Below are 26,621 nucleotides of genomic sequence, written 5' to 3'. Positions count from 1 at the left end.
AGGGAAATTCCAGTCCTAGCGGCGAGCAGCGCAGCGCACAAACATTGGTGTTGCAGGGACGTCACTAACCTGCGTACGTGATTGCTAAAAGGTGTTTATCGGTAAGCAAACTGTTTCCAATGTCACGGATGATGTAATTACTGATGCATGCTCACTGTCGTTGATGTTTTCATTGGGTACTGCATGTAATCGAGCCGTCTTCAAAGTGATTTTCGAGGACACGACCTCGTAGTGAAATGGTGGGTTTAAGCTTAGCATGGTTTCATTTGTGTTTGAGGACCGTTCGGAACACTTTTGTCATCTCGAAAATAGCCTTCCTCACTGATTTCATTACATTCCTGGTACGAAGGCACTAGTTTTTGGCACGTCACGGTGCCTAATCCAACGTACCATAGACTGTTTTGATCATCATCTACTAGAGACTAGACTACTAGACTAGACGTCTACTAGAGATATGACTTGCTACATTTGAGTTGTTGTGCCTTACGAATACGTTGTCTTTTCCCTCTTTTTGCAGTAATCAGTTTAGCTTGATTTAAATCCCCGCACAAGGTACGTGAGTTACACTTCGTCATGTTACGAACTTTCCGATCGTTCTGTCCTGTAACATTTTGGACCCCCCCCCCCCCCCCCCCCCTTTTTATTTCCCTCTAAGCTCGGCCGTTTATCTTTCAGATGCATCGGCTACCACGAAGAGTTGTTTATTGTCAGTATCGAAGTTCTCTTAGGGCGCAGAGTCACAAAAGGTTCTCTTCCAGTTCGTCTTCTAGTTCACTTGCGACAAAACCTGTTGGGAACGAGACAAAAGGTAGGATCACAAATTTCTTAGCCAAGCACTGTTAGAAAAACTTTCTGCTAGTCGTTCTTTTCTTTTTCATGAAGTTAGTTTTATGAGAACTTAAGTGTTTTCCCTTTTCTTTGAAGCTTTCATTAGGAGTTGAGTATACTTGAAATAATTAGTGTTGTATTTTTAATCTTTTACTGGGTCTTAAAAGGTTAAGGAGGTGTGCTTTATTTATGAGCAGGTATAATTTTACCTTTGTTAGAAGCTGTCAGTAGGTCGTGCAGCACATTGCCCTAGTCTAACTGCCTCAAGCAGCCAGAAGGTATTGGTCTTTGATGTATTAATTCTTCATGTGACATGTAAACTATTGTTGTGACTCCCACAAAGTACTGCAAACAAAGATGCCGAGATCTCACATGTACTATGTGCATCGTATAACTAAAGGAGTGATTTGGCTGGAAACTCTTTTACCAGCTGTGAAATTCAGTCATTAGAACTTTGTGATTTGTCTGCCTGTACAAAATCATTTGTGGTGTGCTGGTTTTTGCATTATTGCATGTTTACTCATTGTGTTTTGAAAAATAAGTCTATGTGAGATGTTCATGCTAATGCAGCTGCCAATTTGCATAATATTATATTTCTGAATATCTATGCACCTGGTGCTGACTGTGTAGCATTGATGTTCAGCATAAAGTGGCACAGCTTGCTTGTAGATCTCTGGTGGTACATGCTGATGGTGTTCCTTTGAGGGGGCATTGCTTATTGAAGAATTTTTTCACTCTTTAAGGTTCAAATGTTGGTGCAGTTTTGTAAAGAGAATATCTGTCAATATAGTAAGTTCAATAATATATATTTCAAAGAACATATGTATGTCTATCCTTAATGGAGATGCATTTAGAATTGTGGTTCTACTCTGACCTAATGTATATGTTGGTTAGGAAACTAAGCTTTATTGAAAGCATTAATAGCACTTCATTGAGGCCAAAAACAAGTGTGCTGTGGCAGGTGGGATGCTTTCATATAGAACATCTGGCCATAACAGAAACCTGTGATAGAGGCTGCTTGTTGAAGTCTATAAATAACCAAGTTGTGCATGCTTAAAAGGGCTAAGTGCCCTGTAGTTCTTGATTTAATTTTTGTGCTTTCTTCATGGGATCAACCGTAACAGATGGCAGTGGTAAGTTGCATGATTTTTATTCTTCATGGGGATTAACAGGTAAGCGGTCTTGCATAAAAACTTTATATTCAGTGAATGTACTTGCCTGAACATTGCTATACATTTATGTGCTGCTTGCTGAACGAAATGGTGCTATCAAGTGGAGGCACGCATACTGTCACTAGTGTTTGTTTTGTAGTGTTATGAGCAGTCATACAGAGGATTTGTGTGCCTTGCTAATTGCAGGTTGCAGTGCACAGGTAGCCAGATTCAAGCTCAAGGCATCTTGGCTAAAACAGAACTTGTCATCTTTCTTCATTTCCAGAGGACCAGGGAGCTAGCACCATCCGTAATGGACGTGAGATCTCGCTCTTTGGGCCCAAGGACTTGAGGGTGCCCCTTCCAGGGAATGTAGGTGTGGTGCCAATAGACTTTGGCGTGGCCCCAGTGGCACCTGAACGTCCCAAGACATGTGATGTGCTCTCAAGGGAGACAAACTCTGACCGTTACCACAACATTTTGGCACAGTTCCTGAGCCCGCCGGAAGAGGTCAGTAACACACATGTTCTTCCACACGGCATTGTGTTTCAAACATGAAATGTTCAAGGGTTGTTCTGGGAAGGCATCACTTGGCATATTCATGTTAACCTTGCAGCATGACACAAACTTTTTCATCTTTAAGGCTGTGATGTATTCGTAGCAATGTTTACATGACTGTCGTATTCACTAATGTTTTAATTTGAATAGACTTGTGGGTGATCACCCAATAACTTCTTTGTATATTGTAATGATAATATAAATATCTATTCACACCGATGACTGACAGAGGCAGCGCAATAAAGGCATGCTCTCATTTCTTGTGTTGAGTTCCCAAAACGACTGGGAAGCTTTGAAGAAGAGGTACTGTTAACTCTGACAGCCCAGAAAGTGCAGGTGCACAAAGTTTGGGTTGTGCTCTAAGGTTTTGTCAAGGATGTTGGTGGACACAAAGAACTGCTCCCTACAGCTTGAAGAAAACCTCCAAAAGTCTTTAAGGTTGTTACTGATAGCATAGAAGCCAAGAACAAGCACACTTTTCAGCCCCTTTTTATTTATTTATTCTTATTCCTCTTCTCTTAGACTTGATCAAATTTAGAAGAAACATGCATAGCCTGAAACAGTCTTTCACTGCCGTTTCATTCTTAGGCTGTCTCCACGTATTTCGATAGTGATCTTGCAACCAACTTGGAATGATTTGCTGTGTCAGCTCAAATCTCAGCTGATAAAGAAAATGTGGCGCATCCATTCGCAGGAAGCTGTATGTAAAATAAGCAACTGCATATTCTGAAAGATCTTTCCTATCTTGTGCGATGATCCTTATCTGCTGGTTGGTTCAGCAGCTTTGTGACTCCAGTCACAAAGCTGAACAGCTGTGCAGTGAGCGACTGACCCAAGGCTGTCACTTTTGACCAAAGTGAGCATTCGCAACTAAGCCAGTCATATGACCTCCGCAGCTCACACAAAACTTCGCTGTATATAGATTCCAAGATCTGCTGCATTTTTCTTCAGTTTAGGTCTTCATTTATAGTCCTAGCTTATTGACAGCTTTGGACAGCTTTGGTTACATGTTACAGTTATAACCCAGCCTTGCGAGTGTCTCTTAAAGGGGCCTTGAACCACCCCTGAGAATTGGTGAAGTAACATAGTCTGTGTGTAGCATGCACTGTTGTGAACATCTCGGCCAAGTTTTGCTGTCGTACGTGGTGTGTGAAGCTTGCTAGCAGAGCACGAAGTCACCTTTTTCTCAAACGCTCTCTTTTCAACAGAAGCCTACCTCCTTACTCTCTCCTGGACGCTTTATTTTGTATCCCATACGCGGCTACTATTGTTAGCTGCAGTCGGCTACGTGGGGTAGATATTGCGGCCGCCACAGGGTGTCGCCCCGAGTCCACTGGCTAAGCGCCCTGTGGCCTGCTGAAGACAAGGGTTGGCTTATGTTTAGTGCGTAGTAGGCACCAAAATTAGAAGTCGTGGCATCTACTTTAACATCCAAAATCAAACTTGAACTGCGTGCCATGGCGACATTTAGATGGCGGAGCGTTGTGGCCGTGCCTCACTCTGCTGTAGCCTTGGCAGCGCAAGGCATTGCAGAATCAACAGCAGCACAATGGAGGTCGTTTTTGATTGTTAATAACTCTGCTAAATGCATTGAAGTACTTTTTGCGGCAAAGTAATTGTGAAACAGCCGATTTGTACTTCGAATGTTTTTCTCCACTTCGATAAAAAGTTGTTCAGGGCCCCTTTAAAAAAAAGTGTGCAGGAGTCATACGTATGTCTTGATAACTCGTGGGTATTTATACAGCACCTGCACTGTAACTTACTTTGTCTCACATACTTAACCTTTTTCAGCTCCTGAGGGAGGCATTTGGCGGGGTTCCTGGCCCACCTACTATACTTGAGTGCAATGCTCAGGACTGTCCAGACCTTCTCAAAAAGGGCAAGTGCAAATCAACTTGACATTCTAGGGACATGGATGAGAAGAAAGGGAAAGTGAGGGGCCAGGTTTTTATTAATCAAACCATAAGCAGCCAACAAACAAAGACACCAAGGACAGCATAGGGGAAATGACTTGTACTTACTAATTGAATTAAAGAAATTATAAATTGCTGGACATGAAAGTGGATGAAAAAACAACTGGCCGCAGATGGGATACGAACCAACGTTTTCGCATTACATGTACGATGCTCTTACCAATTGAGCTACCACAGCACCATTTTCCCATCCACTTTTTGGGGTATTATGTTTTTACTACTAGAACTAATCCTGGGAGTGCTAACCAGCACCACCACACACAAAACATAAATTCCCCAGAAAGTGGACGGGAAAATGGCGCCGCGGTAGCTCAGTTGGTAAGAGCATTGCACGTGTAATGCGATGACGTGGGTTCATATCCCACCTGCGGCCAATTGTTTTTAATCCACTTTCATTTCCATTAATTTATCATTTCTTTAATTCAATAGGTAAGTACAAGTAATTTCCCCTAGGTTCTTGTTGGTGTCTTTCTGGGCTTCTTACGATAATGACACGTGTACTTGCCTATCTTTATCGGGCGACCATGTTTCACTGCCCAAGAAATGTTATCGTAGGGCGCAGGACGCACCCGCATGTATGGGGAGTTTCTGGAATGTTATCAATGGTTCCACTCACAGTCTGTCAGCGAACATAGTGTAATCTGATTGCATGTATGTGTGACGCGAATAGCTTAGAACTTTGTGCAAGAAACGCAGGTCCCAGTGATTACTCTGGAACATTCGACGACTGATGTATAAAAGCCGACACGCTTGACCCGCTGATCAGATTTTCGCTGATCGCCGACTGTGTTCGACGCAATCGTTGTTCTTTGAGTGTAGTCTGCTTTTGAGGGCACAAGTTCGCCCAATAAAACGCTAGTTTCATTAATAACACTTTTGCTGCCTCCTTCACTGTCACTGCTACGTGACAATACGATTCTAGGGAAGTGTTGGGCATCTGTTGTCGTGTGCTCTTTATTCGGTGGTGACTAGTAGTAGTATGGAGGATGGGGGCCCTTTCAGGTTATACAGGGAAACTTCATTTGTACATGTCACACAGCTACATGACGTGTTATGTAGCTCTTGTTCCGCAGAGGCCACAACTGAGTGTGCTGTGTGGCTCTAGTGCAGCTTGTACTGCAACAAGTATTGCACCGTGGTTACCTCTACATGTATTTGTATAGCATGACAGGAAATGTGCTGCCCTGTTGTATTGCCCAAAACATTGTTTTCGGTGGGTCCTGAATGCAAAAACGTGTAGGAAAAGTTGGTTGCAGTTGTAGAATATTATCATGGGTAGATTGACACTTTCATTGGACATTGCACCCATGTATCTCTTAAGGTCAACTTGATATCTCAGATTATTTCTGGATGCCAGTGAAATTCTGTTTATCTGGGCCTAATTGTGGCCTTGCACATACCTTTATGGATTGTCTTCAAAGTGTTGCCGTCTGGGCTCTGGGCCAGTCACCACAGCTGAACTACCACAGCAGGTGCTATTCCACAAAGTGGGAAATATAAATTTCTGATGTTGTCAAGTCTGGGGTTGTATTCTTAATTCATAACCCTTTAATTGATATTTTCACTTTGTGTGTGATGCAATGCTCCACGCAGTGCTTCACCAGGGCAATTTGTATACTGTCACTGTACTTCACAAGTATGTCGCATAAAAGTTGAAGCTATGGGGGTTGTGCAACTTGTTCCTTCACATGTACTATCACTGGCATAGATAGCCAAGAGTACTGGCAAGAGCCAAGAGTGCTATCCATGAAATTGATTGGTCGGGACATGTGCCTCCTGGCCTCCCACTCTATGCAATAAAGCACCTCTGTTGTCCTCCTGGCAACATGAATGATGTCAGGTTTTGCCATGGAGAGCACTACACCTGACAACAAAAATGGATGAACATGCAAGGAGATGTGCATAAGAAGCTTCTCTACATGCTGCTCAGGCATGTCACCTGCTTCTTACTGGGCACAAACAAAGAAAATCGGCCTTTTCATTTTTTTAACACATGTAATTTCTCATCCCCTATCACCCAGCTTGACTAAAATTATTTCCAATGTTGTGTAACTTTTCTATAAGTGAACAGTTGTCCCATCGAGCCTTTTGTATAACATGTCTTGCGTAATTGTAATTAGTGGACAGTTAGTAATTCTCTTTCAAATTTTTGTATAACTAATGTGTTCTGCTTCTCCATATCAGACTTTCAGGACCTGTTTCCTGCGAGAAACATCTTTGGCGACCCGCTCACTGTCATCACCTTGACCCAGAAGACTGAAAATGACATGACTTACTGGAGTGAGGATGTGGATATAGAGAGAGAAGAGCTCACAGGGCAGGTATGTTGTTTGCTCTCTGGTTGTATGCTGGTGTTGGGGTCCTGAACCACTTTTTATCAAAGTTAAGAAATGCATATAATGTTAAGATAGAGTATTCCAGAAATACTTTGCAGCAAAAAGTTCTTCATTGCGTTCAGCAGAGGCAGGTTTATTGGCAGTCAAAGATCGCCTTTGATTCCCTTCGTTGTGCTCTCGGACCTTCTTCAGTGCCTTGCACTGCGAAGGCGATGGAAGAGTTGGGTGGTGCCAACAGTGCTCCACCTACTGAACGTCGCCGTGGCGCGCAGTTCAAATTTGATTTTGATTGTTCACATAGACGTCACTACTTCTGATTTTGGCACCTCTGATGTGCCAAACTCAGAGGCTATCTCTCAGCTTGCGGTTCAGTTCACGGTCTCTCATCCCTTTGCTGTGCTATATTGTACTAGATAGCTACGCATGGCTATTCTCACACCGTGTGACATGAGTAGCACATTTCCTTTCACACTTATCTCTATGACAACCACACTTGCCGAGGTCAAACAAACTTCATGATCATGTTCGCTCATGCGAGAACGTCAGCAGTGTGCACATCAGCTAAGTGATGAATGCGACACTCTGGACCCGTGTTGAAAGGATTCCTAACTTAACCAGCTTTGACCATGATGGCTACACACCTCGAGGGTGTGCAACTCTGGAATCAGATGACCTGTTTGTCATATGTGGGTGTGCTGGCCTTTAGTCGCGTCGCCCACAGATGTCAATTAGAGCACGCTGTTATCCTAGAGCCGCTGCAAGCTCAGCGAGTGGGTTCGTCAAGGTGCCTTGTGGAGGCTGCGGTATCTGCGTTATGCTGCAGACGTAGTCACACAGCTACATGCAGCTGTAGTGGCTAACTATGTGCACGGCAGGGCTAGAGTGCGCGCTCATGCTCATGTGCTCCAGTCTGGCCGTGCTACGTGGTACGAAACAGCTTTGTCCTGCATCAGATTGACTGGTGGGTTCGCATCACCGTAGTCATTAGCGGAAATTGTATCTGAATGACAGCAACAGCAGAAGGCCCCATGCCTATTGGTGCCTTTAAAGCTTTAATTTTTATGGTTACCGCTGTGTATAACACCGCATTGGCTGCGGGCCTTCATAATTGCACAGTCACCAACCATGATCGTGTCGTTAATTACCAGTTTTGTCCACAGCGGTTGCGGCCATCAATAGTTTCCTTTCTAATCGGTGCAAAGCTGTCGAGGATGAAGAACACCGGCTACATCACAATGGACAGATAATCTGTTGGCGATCAGCTCACTGGTGGAAAAATAATTGGGGTGTGCGCACGGTAGTGCAAAGTGTGTCTCAGATGAAGGCTCGCTTCGGGACCGCGCTATGAAGGAAGTCACAGGGCTTTTGTCATTGTGATGAGAGCCTATCAGTCACAAGATAACGAGAATTGCATCTTCTGCACTGCTTTTGTGCGAAATAGAAATAGGATTTGCTCATTAATTCACTAAATATAAGTGTGTTGACGTAGTAAGAATTTGTTTTCTTGATACCCTCAATAATTGAGCATTCGGTTAATTCAAAAATTTTTTTCATTCCTGTGAAATCTGAATTAACGAGGCTTTACTGTACATAACAAAATATGACAGCCCCAAAACAAGTGAGGAGAAGGCTTCTTCTTTTGAAAAGAAAGTGTTTGAGAAAAAGATGACTTTGTGCTTCACGTGGGAGCTCCGCGCGCCGCACACAGCTGCATAATTTGACTGAGATGTTATCAGCAGCATATGCTGTCCGCAGACTGTGTGTGTGTGTGTTTTTTTTCCGGCATGCCAAAGGAGTGGCTCAAGATGCCTTCAATGCCTTTCATAATCAAAGTAATGTGTAATGGGGCGTGTTTGGTCTGCAAGTGGTCATTGCCTCACAATATAGCAGTATAATGTAAACGGTGTTTTGAACTTTTGTTGCAAGTTGAGATGCCATTTTGTCTGTGTAATAGTGCACTGCCAAGAGCATCAATTACAATTTTTTAAATATCTGATACAGTCGACTCTCGTTACAATAGACCATGATAATCCAACAAAAAACGTCAGTTTTATCTGAAGTCCGTAACATCCGAAACGCTCCACTTCCGAAACTTTTGTTTCAATGTCTAACAACTTCATTGCAAAGAGTGGGTGACGAACGTCCAAAGTAAAAAAACAAACAAAAGAAGTCGCAGTTTTACCTGAAAGGTGAAGCATCGATTGTGATAACAAATTAAGCAAGGTAAATAAGCACGGCAGCAGCAGCAAGCGAATTGATCTTGGTGCTGTCTCTCACTTCGACGCAAACTAAATGTCGAAAGCACAGCACATACAAAGCTACCGACACTGGGCGCACTTTGTCCACATCACAGATTGCTTTGGAGATATGGCAACCGCGCGGGCACACACTCTGTCCCCATTGCAGATCGTATCAATATACTCAATATACGGCGGCCACACCGTAAGCAGCAGCCGCCAGAGAGGAGACGCGCCGCCAGAGGACCGGAGGAGGCGGTGCATTTCCGCCCTGCCTTCCTCCCTCATGCGCGCTGTATTGAACCGTGATCATCGGCTGACCCTCGCAAGTTAGTTGTCAGCCCGTGTCGCCATGGCAAAAGTCCTCCTTTTTATGCGCCTAATTATGCAAAAAAAAATTGCAACTAATTTCATCTGCTGTAGCTGATAGTCCGTTGTAAAGCTGGTCTGTTAAAAGCGAACTTCATTGCATTAATAAAATAGGTAGAACAAACTAAGGCTGAAATATGGTCCTTTATATTCGAAAGTCTGTTGTGTGTGGGTCTGTTGTAATGAGCATAGGCAGTATTGCAGTAACTACCGTAAGTACCCAAACAATATGCAAAGAGTAATTTTTAGGGGTCTGTCAATACTCGTATAATATAAATATAAATCAGATAGTGAAGGTATGAATAATTCTATTTGCAATTCAAACATCTGGTGTTTTCGTTTCTTTTTTAATATTCGGTGAAAGACTGAAAATTAAAAAGGCACCGACCAAAACTGTGGTCGGTGCCTTGACATGTGCATTGTTCCTATGGTGCGCAATCTCTGTCAGTACAAGGTTTGTCCAGATTGACAGGATCGATTGAAATGATAAGCACGACGCGGACAGAGGAAACAACAAAGCAGTGCATATGAAAAGCATGAAGGCACGTGTGAATATCAGGCTGATTAACCCCCAGAAGGCATGCAGATCGTATCGAATATGCATGTTCATGCACACAGATTTGCACAGTTCGGAGCTTTCTGCCCAATAAGCTCATAGACGAACTTGGCATGCATGCTCTTGGTAGCTGCCAGCTGGTCACCCACGGACTTGAACGTTGCTTCAACGGCCATCAGTCTAACCCGTACGCGTGATCTAGCAATCGATTACTGATGAGCCACCCTTAGAAACATTAGTGGCAGGCTCTCCATGATGGCTTGCGGCTCGTTATCACATCAGCCGGCAGCAGATTTGTCACGACCACACTGTCTAGCATATTAAGCCTAATCGGAGCTGTGTCATCGGGTGCTGGTCACTAAAATTATAGTTTGGTGCCGAGTCAATGCAAATCTATAACAGCGGTCGCACTACATTCAGAAAGCCAACAAACCACTTCACCAATAAATGTGGGCATGGGATGACCGTAGTTTACGGCCACCATCTGCGCAAAAACGTACGGCAGCTTCTTGTTCGAAACGCGGTTCGTAGGCACACGTTTTTTTGTTGTTGTTGTTGTTGAGCTTAGAGCAGCCCGTTATAAGACTAGCTTAGGGTTTACATGGCAGGCTCAAAAATGTCTTGTGATTAGTATGAATTTACACGGACAGCAGATTGACGCAGATGGAAAGGAAGAGGAGGAGGAGGGGAGGTGGTCACGCAATCTTACCGTGGGCCTCCTGATTTGAGAACCTATGACAAGCAGCAAAGGACATCAAACACGACAGTGATTAATCCATTAATCCCATTAATTACTATCGGCACCGACTGCAGTTGACCCGTGCTGTGCCAAAAGCAGTCTCCGCTTTTGAGTGGAGACAAGCAGAGCTGACAATAACTTACAGAAACCACCTGCCATAAAGATGGAAAAACCCTTTTGTTTCCTGGAAGGAAACTGAAATTCATAGCTTCCTAAGCAATAGATGATTGCCATTAAGCACAGTATGGCCCATGGTTAAACTGAAAGCCTCATTAGTATTCCGCACAACATAACATCACTATTTCTTCAGCTTCACAAGAAATAAGCACTTGATCCTACTCAACAGATATTCTATAGATAAAAAATATTTTCCAGGCCTTCATATGTGACCCGAGCTGTTATCAGTGCTGGCATACTAATTCTGTGCTTCCTTTAATAAGGGTGTACCATACTATACGCCTTGACTCATAGATACCCAAGTTACTGACAGCTTGCAACATTATTGTTACGTAATGTGAGTAGACTCCTGAGCATGTGCAGAATAGTGTTTTCTTGCACAAAATTTGTGAGCATGAAGCTTTAACTTTCATATATTCGATTCGATATTCACCTTTGTTTTCTGGATTCGATTCAATATTCGATTCGCAATCTTCTATTTGGTATTCACACACCCCTAATTTCATGACTGCGAAAAGATAAAAAAGAACTTTTATCCTTGATAATACGTATCACGAACATTTACTGCATTTTGATAATATTGCTTTCTTAAAGCTGCATTGCCTGCTCATTCACCTTCACTTTCCTTAGACTACGTATTGTCAGAGAAGTTTACACAAAGGTGGTCACCTGTGCCACTCCGAGCAATCAATATTCTACCGTTAAGGACGTTCAAAACAAGTGCACTAACGTTAGGGGAAGCCAGCAAAGTTCGTAAAATTTCTCATCCAGTGCAAGCTGGATTTAGGTGGTCATAGCAAGGCTGTAATGCTCTAAATGAATGAGCACAAGAAATTGTGTTAAAAGACACGGAAGTAATGTGCCTGTTCCATACCATAAGTGCTGCAACAGCACTCGAAGTAGCTCACTTGCACTGAACGAAAGGAAAGTGTGAATGTCTTCCAGTAGAGGTTGATTCGAGCTACTTTGCATGGTGCGATAACTATGCACAACTTTGCGATAAAAATGCTACGTGATGTACGTAGCATTTTTATTGCATGATGTTGTGCATAGTGCTGCCATTGTCTGCTTACACTATGTCATTCGTATATTGTTATGATCATTACTCTTCCTAAATAGCGGTCGTCATCACGTTTTCCTGCAGTAGCTGGATGTTCACTTCAAGATGCAGAGAGCATTGGTACTTTACGTAGGCGTAGGCTGCCAAGTCTTCCTCAATTTCTTAAAGGGCTCCTTTCTTCAGACTTCAGGAACTTCACCTCTTCCTGCTTCATGCGAAAAGCACTTCTTTTTTGTTGTTGCAAGGCGCAGCTACTCTCTTCAGTCACTGTGAACTGTAATGCCAAATTAAATTTGGCAGTCTAAGTTGCTCACCATTTGCTGCCTCTGCAGAGCTGCCATTGTGTAGCTTGGCAACAAAAAAACACATGATGGTTGTGACGTCATTGTCACGGCCTTCCCGAATGTTCTGGTGCAGCAGGCAGGGCTGTTTGAGGTGTCAATTTTTTGCTTTCATCACAGCGACTGATGATGATGATAGGTGCCTGCTACTTCGCACCACATTTAAAAACCGAAATCGTACTAGGTGCACAGCATAATGTGGAAAATCTTGGTACCTGAATGTAGTATAAAACGTAGATTATGCATGTCAAATTTTGGAAAATAAGCTTCACATTATATATGGGTTTTCATGGTTGTTCTTTTAACTTGTTGGAACAAAGCTGATTATGTGGGGAATGAGGTCTGAATGCTTTTAGGAATTTGCAGTATGTTCTTGTGGTAGGCAGGGCAGCTTTTCTAAGTGCTTAGTGCTGTTTCTGCATAGTTAAGGAGGAACACCACAATTTTCACCCCCCCCCCCCCCCCCCCAAAAAAAAAATTTTTTTTTTCGAATTGTAGCAGTTTTGAGCTCCTTGACTATTCGAGAAAATACCAGAAATATTTTACCTTCATACATGCAGTAAAAAAAGTTTACATTCATGTTTGTTCACACACTAGTGACTTCTCAAAAACATGAGCAAATCACCTATTGCTGCCACTTCACAGTGCATTCACAGTGCATTTGCACTGTGAGGATAGGCTTATCACAGTGCAGCTATTAGTGTTGTAAAGGTTGATTCCTGCACTTTTTCCAAGCACTAATGAACTAACAAAATTGCAGCTGCGATTTGCGCATGCAAAGCCTCTGGAGAATAATTTCATGCAGCGCATGGCTGGTGCATGTTCAACTTACTGAGACTTCCGATTTTCATGAACAATGGCTGTTCTCTCCAGTGTCTGTCTGCAATCTCTCGTGAGCATTTTTTGTTTGTTAGGAAAATGTCCAGAAAGTCCTCGCAGTGGCACTGCTTTGGAAAGGGTGCCGCTTCGCAACAGCAAAGGGTGGCAACCAACCGTACGCATATCATCCTTGTGTTTGACAGTTTCTAGCCCACCTCGATTGGTGCAACGCCATCGTGGACCTTTTTACACTGGAACTTTTAGATGAATAAGCTGTGTGGCTTTCTAGGACAATGGCAAAAGCAATTTGATGGCGTTCAAGTGAAAGGTAGCATTCTACAGTAATGTGGCAACACATATCAAAGTGGGATTGTGAACAGCTGCTGTGGCAAACAACAGCTGAGTAGCTGTACCGTTTTATGAAAGAAGCCACTCTAAGGAAGTTCAAAGAGTGCTCAAGACGCTGGGAATAGGTTGTGGCAAACACAACAAGCCATCTGAATAAGAGCACCAGGTGGTTTTGCTTGTTGCAGGAGTGCATTCAAGAGCTTGAAAGTGTCGCTAGCACAAAAGAAAAGGAAGAAAAAAGGCTGAAGGAATTGCCGCAGAATAATGTACAAAATAAGAAAAAAGGACCCAACATTTACTTCACCGCAACTCTAGTGGTCACAGATGCAATGAGAGAAAATAAGAACGGTGCACTTGTTGATCTTCAACGGCATTTTTTTTGTTGCATTTTTACATCAAAGCTCACATTAGCAAAAGCTATAGTTTTTATATTGTACGAGATAGACTTCTATCAAGGGCATTTTCTCAGTTAAAGTGCAAGCAGAGTACAACTATTGACTCAAATTTAAACCTTTTTCCTTGCATCTTAAACAAAAACAAAGTTAGAAATTGAAAGCAAGGCTGAAGTGGCAATTGCACTTTTGCCATTTATACCTTTCCTTTTTTCGCAAAAAGTAATGAAAAATGATAATGTAACTCCACAGACCCATACCTCGAGCCTTGCTAATGTTAATTTGGCCTTGCCAAGGTAGACAGTATTGATTGAATTATCTAACTGGTCAAATTAATATAAGGGGAAATAAAGAATGTCTTGACGCAGTAGAGTCGACTCCCATTAATTCAACTACACTTTTTTGACTTTTCACTTAATTTGAATGCACTGGAAATTCCCTGTGAGAAACCATAAATTGGGGCCTATAGAACAGAAATTTGTTTAGTTTGAATGTGTAATCCTGCTGCTATGGCTTTTAGGACCACCACTGGCACCTCCTCGTACATACAGTGGTTACTAAAAGCTTGAAAATCAATAAATTGAGCAGACAACACTGCTGCTTCCCTACGTGTGAAGCTGTTTTAGTGGCTGACGCTACTTCTGTCCTCCAAGTCATCCATTCCTGTTTATCTTGTGTCGTGTCATGCCTCCAAAGTGCAAGGGCTCGAAGCCACATAACTAGAGTTCTGCACTCTTCACTGCATGCTGGATGTCGTGCTTCAAGAGTAAGAAGCAAAAAGACTTTACAGCCGACTTCAAGCAATAGAAAACATTTGAATTCGTTCATTTTGTCATCGTTTGTTAATTGTTGCTTTTGGATATTTTGACCAAATCTTGTGGTCCCGTAAGGGTCGTAATGGACTATTTATCCGATTCTAATGTACCCTCAAATCTTATGTGCACCCAGACTGTATGGTTTCAATGTTGAAAACAATGTGCCCTCAAATCTAACGTGCACACAATTTTACAACAAGAAAAATGTAACATGTCTCCGATCTAGCAGTCAGAAAAAGTTGCAACCTACAGAATTTACCTTTACCGACTGGAGATTTATTGGCACTTAACGTCCATCGCTGTGACTCTGTCACTATGGGCAAACACAACATGTCATCTTCCACTGCATTTTCACTGTATTTGAAGTTTAGCATTTCTTAAATGACTCGGTGACCATTGTAAACAGGAGACTACATATGTGCTGTCGGACCCGTTAACTTAGTGCTATAATAACTTCTCTTTTGCACAAGCTTCTTTAAGAAAGTGTCACACCGCCATTGCTACCTTAAGCGAAAACTTGTTCTGTCACCATCACCAACAATAGCAATGATCCTGACTCTTACAGTAGGCTGTTGTCAACGCTGCAAATGTGGTTTTAATATCATATCCAAGTGTGACATGCAAGAAATTTCAAAACTTATTTTATAAAAAGAAGGCACATGTTAGAGTTGGGTAATTGTGGGTAATCAGCAATTGTCATTCGCTGTTTTTGCTTGAAACTCCGCTGAGAGCAGGGCGAAAATCACTACATATTTTCGGCAGACCATAGCATGTCCTTGGCATGCCCCTAGTGTTGCTAAAGCAGATTCTGCAGCCATTGCAATTGCGATTATCGTCGCCATTCGGATTGGGCGTGTGCGTATGGACTTAAGTCTGAATCATCTGGCGAGGGCCAACTTCAGACCTGAAATATTAGAAGTGTTGTTTAGGAGAAATCTATGTCTGATGTCTGGGACTTATGGTCAGGATCGAATTAATCAGAGTCGAATTAACGAAGTTGTATTGTATTGCATTGTTGCGTGGTTAAAGATGAAGCTTTTTTCTGATGTTTGTCTATACTTTCTTATATATACTTTCTTGTCACAATTCAAGCACAAAGAAGCTAAACTGTATTTTATTTTTGGAGTGATATTTTTTGTGACTAACCATCGTGACTTGGACCTTTAAGGAGTCATGTCTGCTCAACAAATTTTTTGTGATAATGAAATTTTACATAAAGTTTGGTCAAGTTGGTCTAAATAAGGCCTCCAATTCTCACTAAAGCTTTGCATTCTGGGTTTGTGTCCCAACTTGAACACAAGTGTGTCCCCTTGAAGCAGTTGTAATGATTGTAAGCTGAGTTGCACAGAGAAGCCACTCTGAGACTTGCTGCACCCACTTTGAACCACTTGGTACCCACTTGTCTCTGTAATGTCGCTTGACTGTTACATTGTAATATTAAATATACCTTTGTCGTCATGAGGAGTACACATGAAATTTAGTCTGGCTTGTTAGCTTTCATTCATTGATTCTATGCTGTGTAATACAGCTCTTATTGCTCATAATGGTGGCTGAACTAGCATGCCATCATGTAGGCAAAGATTAAATATCAGGTGCCCATATACATTGCATCGAACAGACAAGTGGTCATGCTGTAAAGGTGTACGAATAATTGGTCAGCGACTGTAGATGGTAAAAATAGCATATTGGAGCAAGAAAAGTAAGTTTTGCAGGCAGAGTTTAAGCATGCATGTGTTTTCTAGTCAGTGCAGACTTTTTTCATAGCTTTGGGCATGCCATCCCAAATAAATTTTATTTCTCCAGAAAAAGGATAGCTTGCTTGGCATGTATGTCCTCGTGGCATTCTTGCTGAAATACACCCAGTAGTATCCTCTGTACAGTGGGGTCATGCACTGCAGTGCAGAACAGCTGTGCAGTGAAGCAGCATTCATATGCAAGTCTGCTTGTTTTTGAATGTCCTTTTGATTGTGCTTTCATGTGGTCTCGTGCGTTGTCCTGAACTTGGTGCGAGAAGCTGCACATTAACTGTTTCTGTTAAAGTTGCATTATGCCAACAGAAGAGCCTGTAATTAAATATGTTGCATATTTTGGCAGAAATAACATTATGTGAGCTTCATTTGTTGTGCTTTCCGTTTCATATTTGCAGTGAAATATGACACTCTTCTGTACAGTACCCAGAGGAGCCGAGATACCTAAATTAGAGACAGTAATGAATCAGATACAGGAACTCCTCCTATATCTAGTGATGAGGTCAGAGGGGCCTTGCAAGACATGAAACAAGGAAGAGCGGCAGGAGAAGATGGAATAACAGTAGATTTAAGCAAAGATAGAGGAGACATAATGCTAGGAAAACTAGCGGCTCTCTATACGAACTGTCTATCGACTGCAAGGGTCCCAGAAAACTGGAAGAATGCAAACATTATACTAATCCACAAAAAGGGCAATGTTAAAAAACTAGAAAATTATAGGTCCATTAGCTTTCTCCCAGTATTATATAAAATATTTACCAAAATAATCTCCAATAGAGTAAGGACAACACTGGACTTCAGTCAACCGAGGGAGCAGGCTGGCTTTAGGAAAGGTTGCTCTACAATGGATCACATCCGCGTCATTAATCAGCTTATCGAGAAATCCGCAGAGTACAATAAGCCTGTCTATATGGCTTTCATAGATTACGAAAAGGCATTTGATTCAGTAGAGATACCAGCAGTCATAGAGGCATTATGTTCTCAAAGAGTACAGAATGCTTACGTAAATACCTTGGAAAATATCTACAGAAGCTCTACAGCTACCCTAATTCTACACAAAAAAAGCACGAAGATACCTATAAAAAAAGGGGTCAGACAGGGAGACACAATCTCTCCAATGCTATTCACTGCGTGCTTAGAACAAGCATTCAAGCTATTAAATTGGGAAGGCTTAGGAGTAAAGATCGACGGCGAATGTCTCAGTAACCTTCGGTTTGCCAATGACATTTTTCTATCCAGCAACAATGCAGATGAGTTACAACAAATGATTGAGGACCTTCACAGAGAGAGTGTAAGAGTGGGGTTGAAGATTAATGTGCAAAAGACAAAGATAATGATAGATAGCCGGGCAAAGGAACAAGAGTACAGGATTGCCAGTCGGCCTCTGGAGTCTGTGAAGGAGTATGTTTACCTAGGAAAATTAATCACAGGGAACCCTGATTATGAGAAGGAAATTCACAGAAGAATAAAAATGGGTTGGATTGCATACGGCAGACATTGCCAGCTCCTGACTGGAAGCTTACCATTATCATTGAAAAGGAAGGTGTACAGTCAGTGCATTTTACCACTGCTGACATATGGGGCAGAAACTTGGAGACTCACAAAGAAGCTTGAGAACAAGTTAAGGACCGCGCAAAGAGGGGTGGAACGAAGATTGCTGGGCATAACATTAAGAGACAGAAAGATAGTGATTTGGATCAGAGAGCAAACGGGTATAGACGATATTCTAATTGGCATCAAGAGGAAAAAAGGGAGCTAGGCAGGTCATGTAATGGGCCGGTTAGATAACCGTTGGACCATTAAGGTTACAGAATGGGTCCCAAGAGAAGGAAAACGCAATCGAGGACGACAAAAGACTAGGTGGAGCTATGAAATTAGGAAATTCGTGGGCGCTAGTTGGAATCGGATGGCGCAGGACAGGGGTAATTGGAGACCGCAGGGAGAGGCCTTCGTCCTGCAGTGGACATAAAACGGGCTGATGATGATGACGGTGATGATGATGATCTAGAACAAGAACAAGACAGTAGTGCTGCTGGTTGGACAGCTGGCTATACATTAGAACCTATGGATCAGTGTGGGGGTGGTGTGGCATTCATGAAACAAGATAAGCTAGGAATGTTGAACCAATGCAATAAATAATGCAACGTGGTAGCATTAAGGGCCCCGTGACCCACCGTGGTTGCTCAGTGGCTATGGTGTTGGGCTGCTGATCACGAGGTCGCGTGATCGAATCCCGGCCACGGCGGCCGCATTTCGATGGGGGCAAAATGTGAAAACATGCATGAAAACATGTGAAAACACCCGTGTACTTAGATTTAGGTGCACGTTAAAGAACCCCAGGTGGTCGAAATTTCCGAATTCCTACACTACGGCGTGCCTCATAATCAGAAAGTTGTTTTGGCACTTAAAACCCCATAATTTAAGGGCCCCGTGTCGCAGAAAATCTGGTGTCTTGCATCCAGCGTTGACCATCTTTTCATGAAAGATCATTCCAAACCACGCATACCCACCAGTCTTCTATGACTGTCACCAAAGTTGCTCATACCTTGTCTTTCATTCTTTACAAAGTTATTCTTCGGAATTTTGAGAATGACAGCCCACAGATAAATGTCATGGAAAAAAAACACCGACCATGCATACCTTTTGTTACATCTTTTCAGACTGAAATATTAAAAGTGCGAAACATTAACAGGTGATCGGGCCACACAAGAGGCTGCGCTTCTATCAGAAAGCTTGCCTTGGTGCATAGCATTCACCGCCAGCGTTTCCCAGTAAACATTATGTTTACTTAAGCTGCAGTTGCCGGGAAGTATGAAAAGCAGTCGGGGATCTTTCTGTGCTTTTGAGTTCCACTCTTAAAGGCAAAGCTTAAGCGTCTTCAAAATTTTTTACTGTACTTTTATGAATATGTTACTACAACTTTAATGTGTAGGCTTTGTTAAAAACTCTTACACTTTAAGAAGAAGGATTACATTATTGTAATTGTAACTCCATGATGTATACAGCAGCCACTGCTTATTGTATGCACAAATACTTGTCGGAGCATTCTGAATGCTCGTTCGCTTAGTATCTCATTACCCATGCACTAACAAGAAGAGTTGGGACCCCAAAAGTAGGAGCAGTGTTCTGCCACTTTGCACACAAAGTGGGGGAGCCTGCTTCATGATACTGTGTGACATGTTGAGGTGATCATCAGTCAAGATCAGGTGCTTGGTGGTCAAGCATAGTGCATTAAGTTACTGCCAGGGCATACATTCACATGAAATCTAGATGTGCATGGTGACCTCGCTTGTGGATGCATATCTGTTCTTTATGGGGCTGTGTTTGTTGCTTTGTGTGTGTTTGTGTGCACATCATTTTATAATTATAGCACAGTTCTAAATACAGCCTCTGACAATGAAGGTCAGTAAATGAGTGAATGACTGAAATGCATTAACATTTTACATGAGACATGAACTAGACAATCCAAGCTATAGGTTGAATTGCTTGCATTGTTTTGTATGAAACATGCCGTTTATGCATCGTTGCAAAAGTAGGTGTGGCTGCTTCATTCACCATATTTCATTGTTAAAGGTTGTATAATGTGAATTGCACTCTGAGGCTGGCAGTTGCTGGGGAGAACTTTTGTGTAAATGTGGTAATACAGGTCTACGAAATAATGCCTTGAAATGCTTCTTGTTTTGTATTGTCATAGACTTGCCAGGCTTTATTATTCAGTGTTTAATTACTATTTTCTATATCTACAGTTTGTGATGACGGCCCGGAAGATATGCAGAGCCCTGCAAGAGGCTGGGTATTGGGCTGACTTCATCGATCCGTGTAGTGGAAGGCCAGTAAGTTGTGCTGAATGCTTTTTTGTGTTGACGGAAGGTACCACCATCCTATCAGGGTACACATATAAGAAACTGGCTACTAAATGTCTGACTTTCTTTCAGCACACAGCCTAGAAATTCTTACAAAATAAATTGTTACCAAAAGCCATTTTAAAGGTTTTATGAAATGCAGCTGGATTCAGTTTGTAGCACCTCATTACATAGCCATCAACCATGTAGAAATAGAACTCTAACAATGCCACAACACATCAACATTTAACCGAGATGTGAGAAACACTAAGCATTCCCAGGACAATTTTTAATGTCTTGAAAAAGAAGTCGAGTCGACGTTGTGAATACATATTCATTGGCAGTGTATCCGTGACACTTGGAATGTTCATGGACACAGTTGACAAGCCAGTGCTGCTGGTTGTGGACATAAGCACCGAGCTGAGCATGGTCCTAGTGTCTGTTGTTTTGGGTATCATTGGGGCTGAAGTAGGACCCTCACCTACTTCATGCTGCGCCAATTGCGTCAATCTGTACCAACTGGATTTTGTTGCTTTGTGCTGCTCCAGAAAGGTCTTTTTTTTTTTTTTTTACCTCAGTTGAGCCATTGCTTCGCCACTACATAATTTCGACTGTGTGAAAGTTGTGAAGCTACTCCAAAATACAGTACAAAACATAGCAGTGCTGCATTCATTGGCTGCATTCATTCATAGCATTACAGCAAATGAGACAGCCATTTTGGCAGCTGACATAATCCAATTCAATCCTATTTTTACTCGCCAACCGTAAGGCTACGATGGGTCAGGTGGCCGGGCTGGCTCTGTGACGGCATGATCAATGTAAGAGCTGTACACATTGAGGGGTGGTATGTGATGGTGCTCTGTAGACTAAATACCAGTAAGCACTGCCCACTACTTATTCTGTGGCTTGCTTGCAACTTTATTGCACCGTATGACTATCTTCAAGCTTAGCATCAGGTTGTATAAACGTGCGCACGATGATTGGGTACCAGGCCAGGGTTCATGCCCTTTGTCAACTATTTCTTTGGTAAAGCTTGTAGTAAAGAAGTTGAACAAGAATGAGCAAGTGGCCTAGCCCTTACACGTTGTCCTCGAAGTCATATCAGTGGTGGAATAAAGAACATTATGTGCCCGCAACACTGATTATTATTCATGAAAGAAAATCTGAATTCCAGATTATACAATTTGGGAAAACGGTCCTGCCTTTTATTCAGCTACATTAGTAAATTACCCATCGCAATGCCAAGAAAAAAAACTACTCATACCATGAGAAGAGGTCTGGTAAGCCAGAAAATACACAAGAGTGAAAGGCTTGTACTACGCAGTTTATTCACTAGCTTGTCATGACGTCACGGATTTTGGCAACAACTACTTGGGCTTAGCTTATAGTTCATCGGTAAAGTTGGATTACATTGTATCCTAGAAGAACCGAAGACTGAACTTAGCAAATTTCAAGAACATTTACTGAGCCACAATAGCCTAAATACGGAAAAGTGTGTTCAAGTTTGTGCCATTGTTCTGACGTACCAGTGCTGGGCTTTCGGCAAAAAAATTTAATAAATGGAACTGTGACATTAATATTCTCTTCTGATAATTCAATTCTTAACGGGAAATCGAAGAAGATTGCTTTTGAAAGAATATCTTGTGAGGCGAATCTTATTTGGTGTTCCTATTTGGTGTTACTTTAATGTTTGTTATCTTGCACAGTTCTGCTCAGCGCAGCTGGCAGCATGTCATGTTTAGTGTAGGCTTGCCATTGCTGACATTGTGTGTCACGGCGGGTCAGTTATTTTGTTCCTGGCTCTTATGATGAACTGATTATGTAAAGTAAATTTTCTTTCTCTGTGAGTGCTTTCATGAAAGTGGAAGAAACCTTACACCTGCTCTGAACACAGGAGTAGGTGCTGTTGTGATCGTATGTTGGCCCCGCAGTACCAGTCGCTGACCCACGCCACTGGGCTCAACTATGCAGCCCCTTTGTGAACACTTTCTGGTATCAGAAGAACTATTGTGGCTGTGGCCAACCCAAATTACCAGAGGTCTCGACCCTGTAGAACATTGTTCTTTATCAACATGCCACAATTGGGGACATCACAAGGCAGTAGTGTTGGTGGCAGCCGCACCCTACGTATACCCGTCCAGTTGCTCCCTGCACACCTCCAGGTAGAGTCGAAGTGGCCTTTCCCCTGCGTGGATGGCTCTGTGGTTGCCTCTTCGTGTGCAACCCCTCACTGCACTGGGCTGCTTGACCTGAAGAGGAGGAAGGCTCCTCTCCCTTGAAAGTGGAGCAAGACACTCATTGTCGGTGATTGGACTGTGGCATCACATGACTGGTGGTCTCTTATTCCAGTGGTCCTCTGGCTAATGAGGAGAAGCAGTGTGTGACCAGGCTGGTTGGTAATCCATTATAAAAACAGTGCAACAGGGGATGGGGGATGGAAAGAAAGAACAAGTACAAGTGCTGCGTTCATTTGTTCATTCTTTCCATCCTTCCGCCGTTGTAGCGTTTTTGCAATGAGGGAAGGTGATTTAAGACCTGCTGATTGTCACTTTCTTAGAGAGAGCTACAGCTTGAGACTGAACTGATCTGAGCTCATCTTATTCCCATGTTCTTGTAAGTACATCTCAATATAGTTTCGTTTTAAAGTGCCCTGAGTGTCAGGCCAAGGCCTGCGGTCTTTCCATGGGGGCGTGAAGCCCCCTCTCTTCGGACCCAAGTCACAACAGTGCTCCAAAAGTAGGTCTTACCAGCTGCAATGGCTTCTCCAAAATGCTGAAAGGCTTTCCCGCCAATACTACTTGCAAAGGCCTTACTTGCAGCTGGGAACACAGCGTTAGTGTGTTCTCTGCTCATTTGCACAGGAGCTTATACTATGACTAAAAAGCTTCTCACTCTGCCAAGTCTCATTTTGTCCTTACAGATTTTCACATTCTCAGCTACACATTCTTCATTTTATTCTTTATTCTGGTGATTCTGTCTTTCTCTTTTTACTTCAGGACAGCTACTGTTTAATTGTTACTGCTCCCATTATGCTGGCCTTGCAGATTGCACTTGATGGGATCAAAGCGTCCACTGTCCAGCTAGATAACAAGTCAAATGCAGTTGAACATTTAGAACAAACTTTAATAACACTAAAAAGGTTAAAAGATCAAGTTACGAACACACACTATGCCCAGTTTTCCAATCTGTGAAAAAGTGATCCTGTGTGTACACCAGAACACAGAAAAAAATTGAGTGGCGCCATTTTCAAAGTGTGGTGGCGCCACCTGCTGCTCCAATGGCTCCGAGCTGCCAAGAGAGGTGACCGCAGGTAGACACAGTGCATGCTCTTGCGCTTTGACATTTCTTTGAAGTTCACATGAAGGACGAGGATAGTGAATTTTAGCCAACGAATTTAGTTAGTGAACTTCAGCTTCTCGGCAAGATTGTGCTGCAAATTGGAATGGCTGTGGCAAACGCAATGTCTGCAGATGGAGCGGATCATTCGGATAAGTCCACTTTACCTTTCTATGTAGAAACATTGGTTGTGCGGCTATTCCACTTTGATTTGTACGTCTGACAATACGTCATGAACTAGTAAAAGCCTTGCAGTATGCGATGTAGTTTACCTCCGCATTGTAGTGCCTGGAAAAATCTCGCAGCCCGTACCTTGGAAACAGGCAACATGCCATAGCTTTGAGTAAGCATAGCGCACATCCTCGGATGGCCAGATGTGTCCGTTTTTTGTCTCGGGACAGCGGAAGAATGAATTAACATTAGTTCAACCGTGTCAGATCTACTGTACAATGTATGCATGCCTTTTTAACAAACATCGCCGCTCTTGCCATGTGGCCAGCAGTTCCGATAAGCAACACAAACCAGCTTTCACACGTAAAGGTTTCGCATAGTTGCTGAAAGGTATTGCAAAATTTTGTGGCCACTAACGCCAGTGCACGGAATTCAATCTGTTACGCATGAGTTCGATTGTCATGAGTGTCAGAACTTTGTAGCGGTGCGAACACTTTCGTGGCATTTACTTGTGAATCAGGTGCAGAGTTCTATGGTGGGAGCCACTGTACGAAGCCCACCTTAGGCCTTTGTGTAATCGAGGCCAATAAACAGACACATACACGAAGGTTGTGGGTTCGGTTCCCACCTACGGCAAGTTGTTTTTTCATCCACTTTAATTTCCATTAATTTATCGTTTCTTCATTCCATTTATTAAGCACAAGTAATTTCCCCTATGTTTTCCTTGGTGTCAGTGTTTGTTGGCTTCTCATGATATGACTAATAAAAATCGGGTCCCTTTGGTTAACCCCCTTTCTTCTCGTACATACACATAGAGAGACACGTACAGATACACACATACAGAGACAAAAGGACATGCACGGCTGAATATACCACAGCGGCACAGCTCTCGACATACTTCGTGTTCATCGCGAATGGTGCTCTACAATCTGCTTCGTTTTCGCTGATTATTTGCACATCCACATATGACGCAGTGACGCCCCGATGATGTTTTGTACTTGGATGTTGCTTGATGGTGTTGTCGAACACCCCGTAACACACACACGCTACATGCATGCGAACGCGTCTTGGCAGCTCAGGGAAGATGGCGGCCGGTCGCTGGGCTCTGGGGTATGCGCTGAGCCCATCCGGTTCGAGACTATTGTGTTCTGGTCTATGGGGCGAGTCTAGCCATTCCGCATTTTTCGAACCATGGTTTCAGTCCCTGTTATCAACCCCCAGGCCCGAGAAACATCATCCGACACCTCGAAATGGTGTCGCTGGGTCACTTCTAGGAACCTAACAGGGGGAGTGGTTCTTTTTTCTCGCACACAGCTTGAAGTTAGCAGGGGGGGGTTCAGTGAAACAGAAATAAAAGAAAGGAAGGCTTGTTCCCATCTTGAAAGGAAAGTCAAGCGACGCATTGACGATGTAGCTAGAACTGTCATCGAAGTAATTCTGAACTTTGTGATGCTTTTGGATGTCTTAACCTGGATAAGTGCAAGTGGTTAATTTGTATATATGTTACTTATTCTAATCACTATGTTTCTCTTTCTATTTTGTTCTTTGTGCAGTCACTGGGACCTTACACCAATGCAACACTTCTGGAAACTGATGAGCGTTATAGGCACTTTGGATTCACCATTGAAGACCTTGGGTGTTGCAAAGTGATCACTCATCATTTGTGGGGTAGCAATGCCTTTGTTGGTTGCTTGTTTACAAATGCTCCTGCTGACAGCCTAGAAGTACAGAAGATACTGTGTGAGCATAACGAGTGACTGCTGGTGTGACGCTGCTATAGGACATATAAATATTTGTACATTTGCTGGCTGGGCGCTGTGTTCGAGGTATGCACTCTCGCAAGAACAGTGAAAAAAATAAAACTATTAGGAACACCTCTGTGTTCTTTCTCATTTTTGTGTGTTTGCCACTATTGCACTAGATGGACCATGTGAAAAGAAAGAGCAGCTGCATGTAGGTATTTTCAAACTACTTATAGTGAAGGCAGCATGCAGCCACATGGCATGTGTGATCTACCACGTTCAGTCTGTGCATATATGCCATCGGCATGCATGCCCTACTCAAGAAGTGACTGTGCTGGAGATCACATGCCCTAAATAAAGGACTGGACCAACACGCCCATTGTTCTCATTCCCACTTAACATATTCCATTACAACTGCTAACGAAGGTAGTAGGCTCAAGTATTGACCAAGACAGTAAAGTGTAGAACAGGATGATGCCCGAACTATGAAACAGTGCTGCTCACATCATGGGCAATGCACACGTCTGTAGCTCAACATTTCCCAAAATCTGCGACAGACACTGCATATGGTTTACAGAGAAGCTCTAGGTATCATCATTTGCTGCCTCACCATATACAATAGTTAAGTGTTTCAACAACAGTGATGTGACGTGAATATAGGGCAGCTGCATTTCTCTAATTGCCAATCGCTGCATTTGGATAATAGATCCTTGAGGCCATTGATCATAACGCGTAAAACCTGCCTAAGGCATCTTCAAAACTTGCACCATTGGCACCTTTCACCCATTGATCCGAGTTAACACAGTCTATTCACTTAGCGGAAATAAAAGTGCAATACACCACAAGCAAATTACATTGGTACACAGTCGCTATACATGCAGGAGGTTTTAAACATAAGCAGGTGCAGGTGCTGTAATGGGACATGTTGACATTGAAGTCTTGTCGGCTTTGTTTCAATTGCTATCGTCAGGCTTCTCTTGGAAAAGGGCAAGCATAGTCACGGACAGGCAGGAAGCATTTCTGGAGTGTTGACATATCTATCACTATAGTTTAGTAATTGTAGAAACGCAAAACTAACAAAAA

At 42.8% G+C, this 26,621-nt stretch overlaps 1 protein-coding gene and 1 non-coding gene across 3 annotated transcripts; both read left to right on the top strand.

Annotated features, from left to right (window-relative positions):
* LOC126541347 (cobalamin trafficking protein CblD) lies at nucleotides 1–25,670 on the top strand. Of its 2 annotated transcripts, none has more exons than XM_050188099.3 (8): nucleotides 1–101; nucleotides 518–552; nucleotides 676–808; nucleotides 2,266–2,489; nucleotides 4,329–4,416; nucleotides 6,695–6,831; nucleotides 20,194–20,280; nucleotides 25,350–25,670. In XM_050188099.3, exons 3-8 carry the CDS (start codon nucleotides 676–678, stop codon nucleotides 25,551–25,553), a joined length of 873 nt encoding a protein of 290 aa, XP_050044056.1. In that variant the 5' UTR covers nucleotides 1–101; nucleotides 518–552; the 3' UTR covers nucleotides 25,554–25,670. The 2 variants fall into 2 exon arrangements, with proteins under 2 accessions (XP_050044056.1, XP_054932527.1); XM_055076552.2 differs by lacking the exon at nucleotides 1–101 and adding an exon at nucleotides 131–239.
* Nucleotides 4,811–4,883, top strand: TRNAT-UGU (transfer RNA threonine (anticodon UGU)). The gene has a single exon. It is a non-coding gene; the product is annotated as a tRNA-Thr (tRNA).
* Nucleotides 25,671–26,621: the final 951 nt, after the last annotated feature.

The sequence above is a fragment of the Dermacentor andersoni genome, chromosome 2, assembly GCF_023375885.2.
Source record: "Dermacentor andersoni chromosome 2, qqDerAnde1_hic_scaffold, whole genome shotgun sequence".
Classification (NCBI taxonomy): Eukaryota; Metazoa; Arthropoda; class Arachnida; order Ixodida; family Ixodidae; genus Dermacentor; species Dermacentor andersoni.
This window is presented reverse-complemented; position numbering and strand designations above follow the sequence as displayed.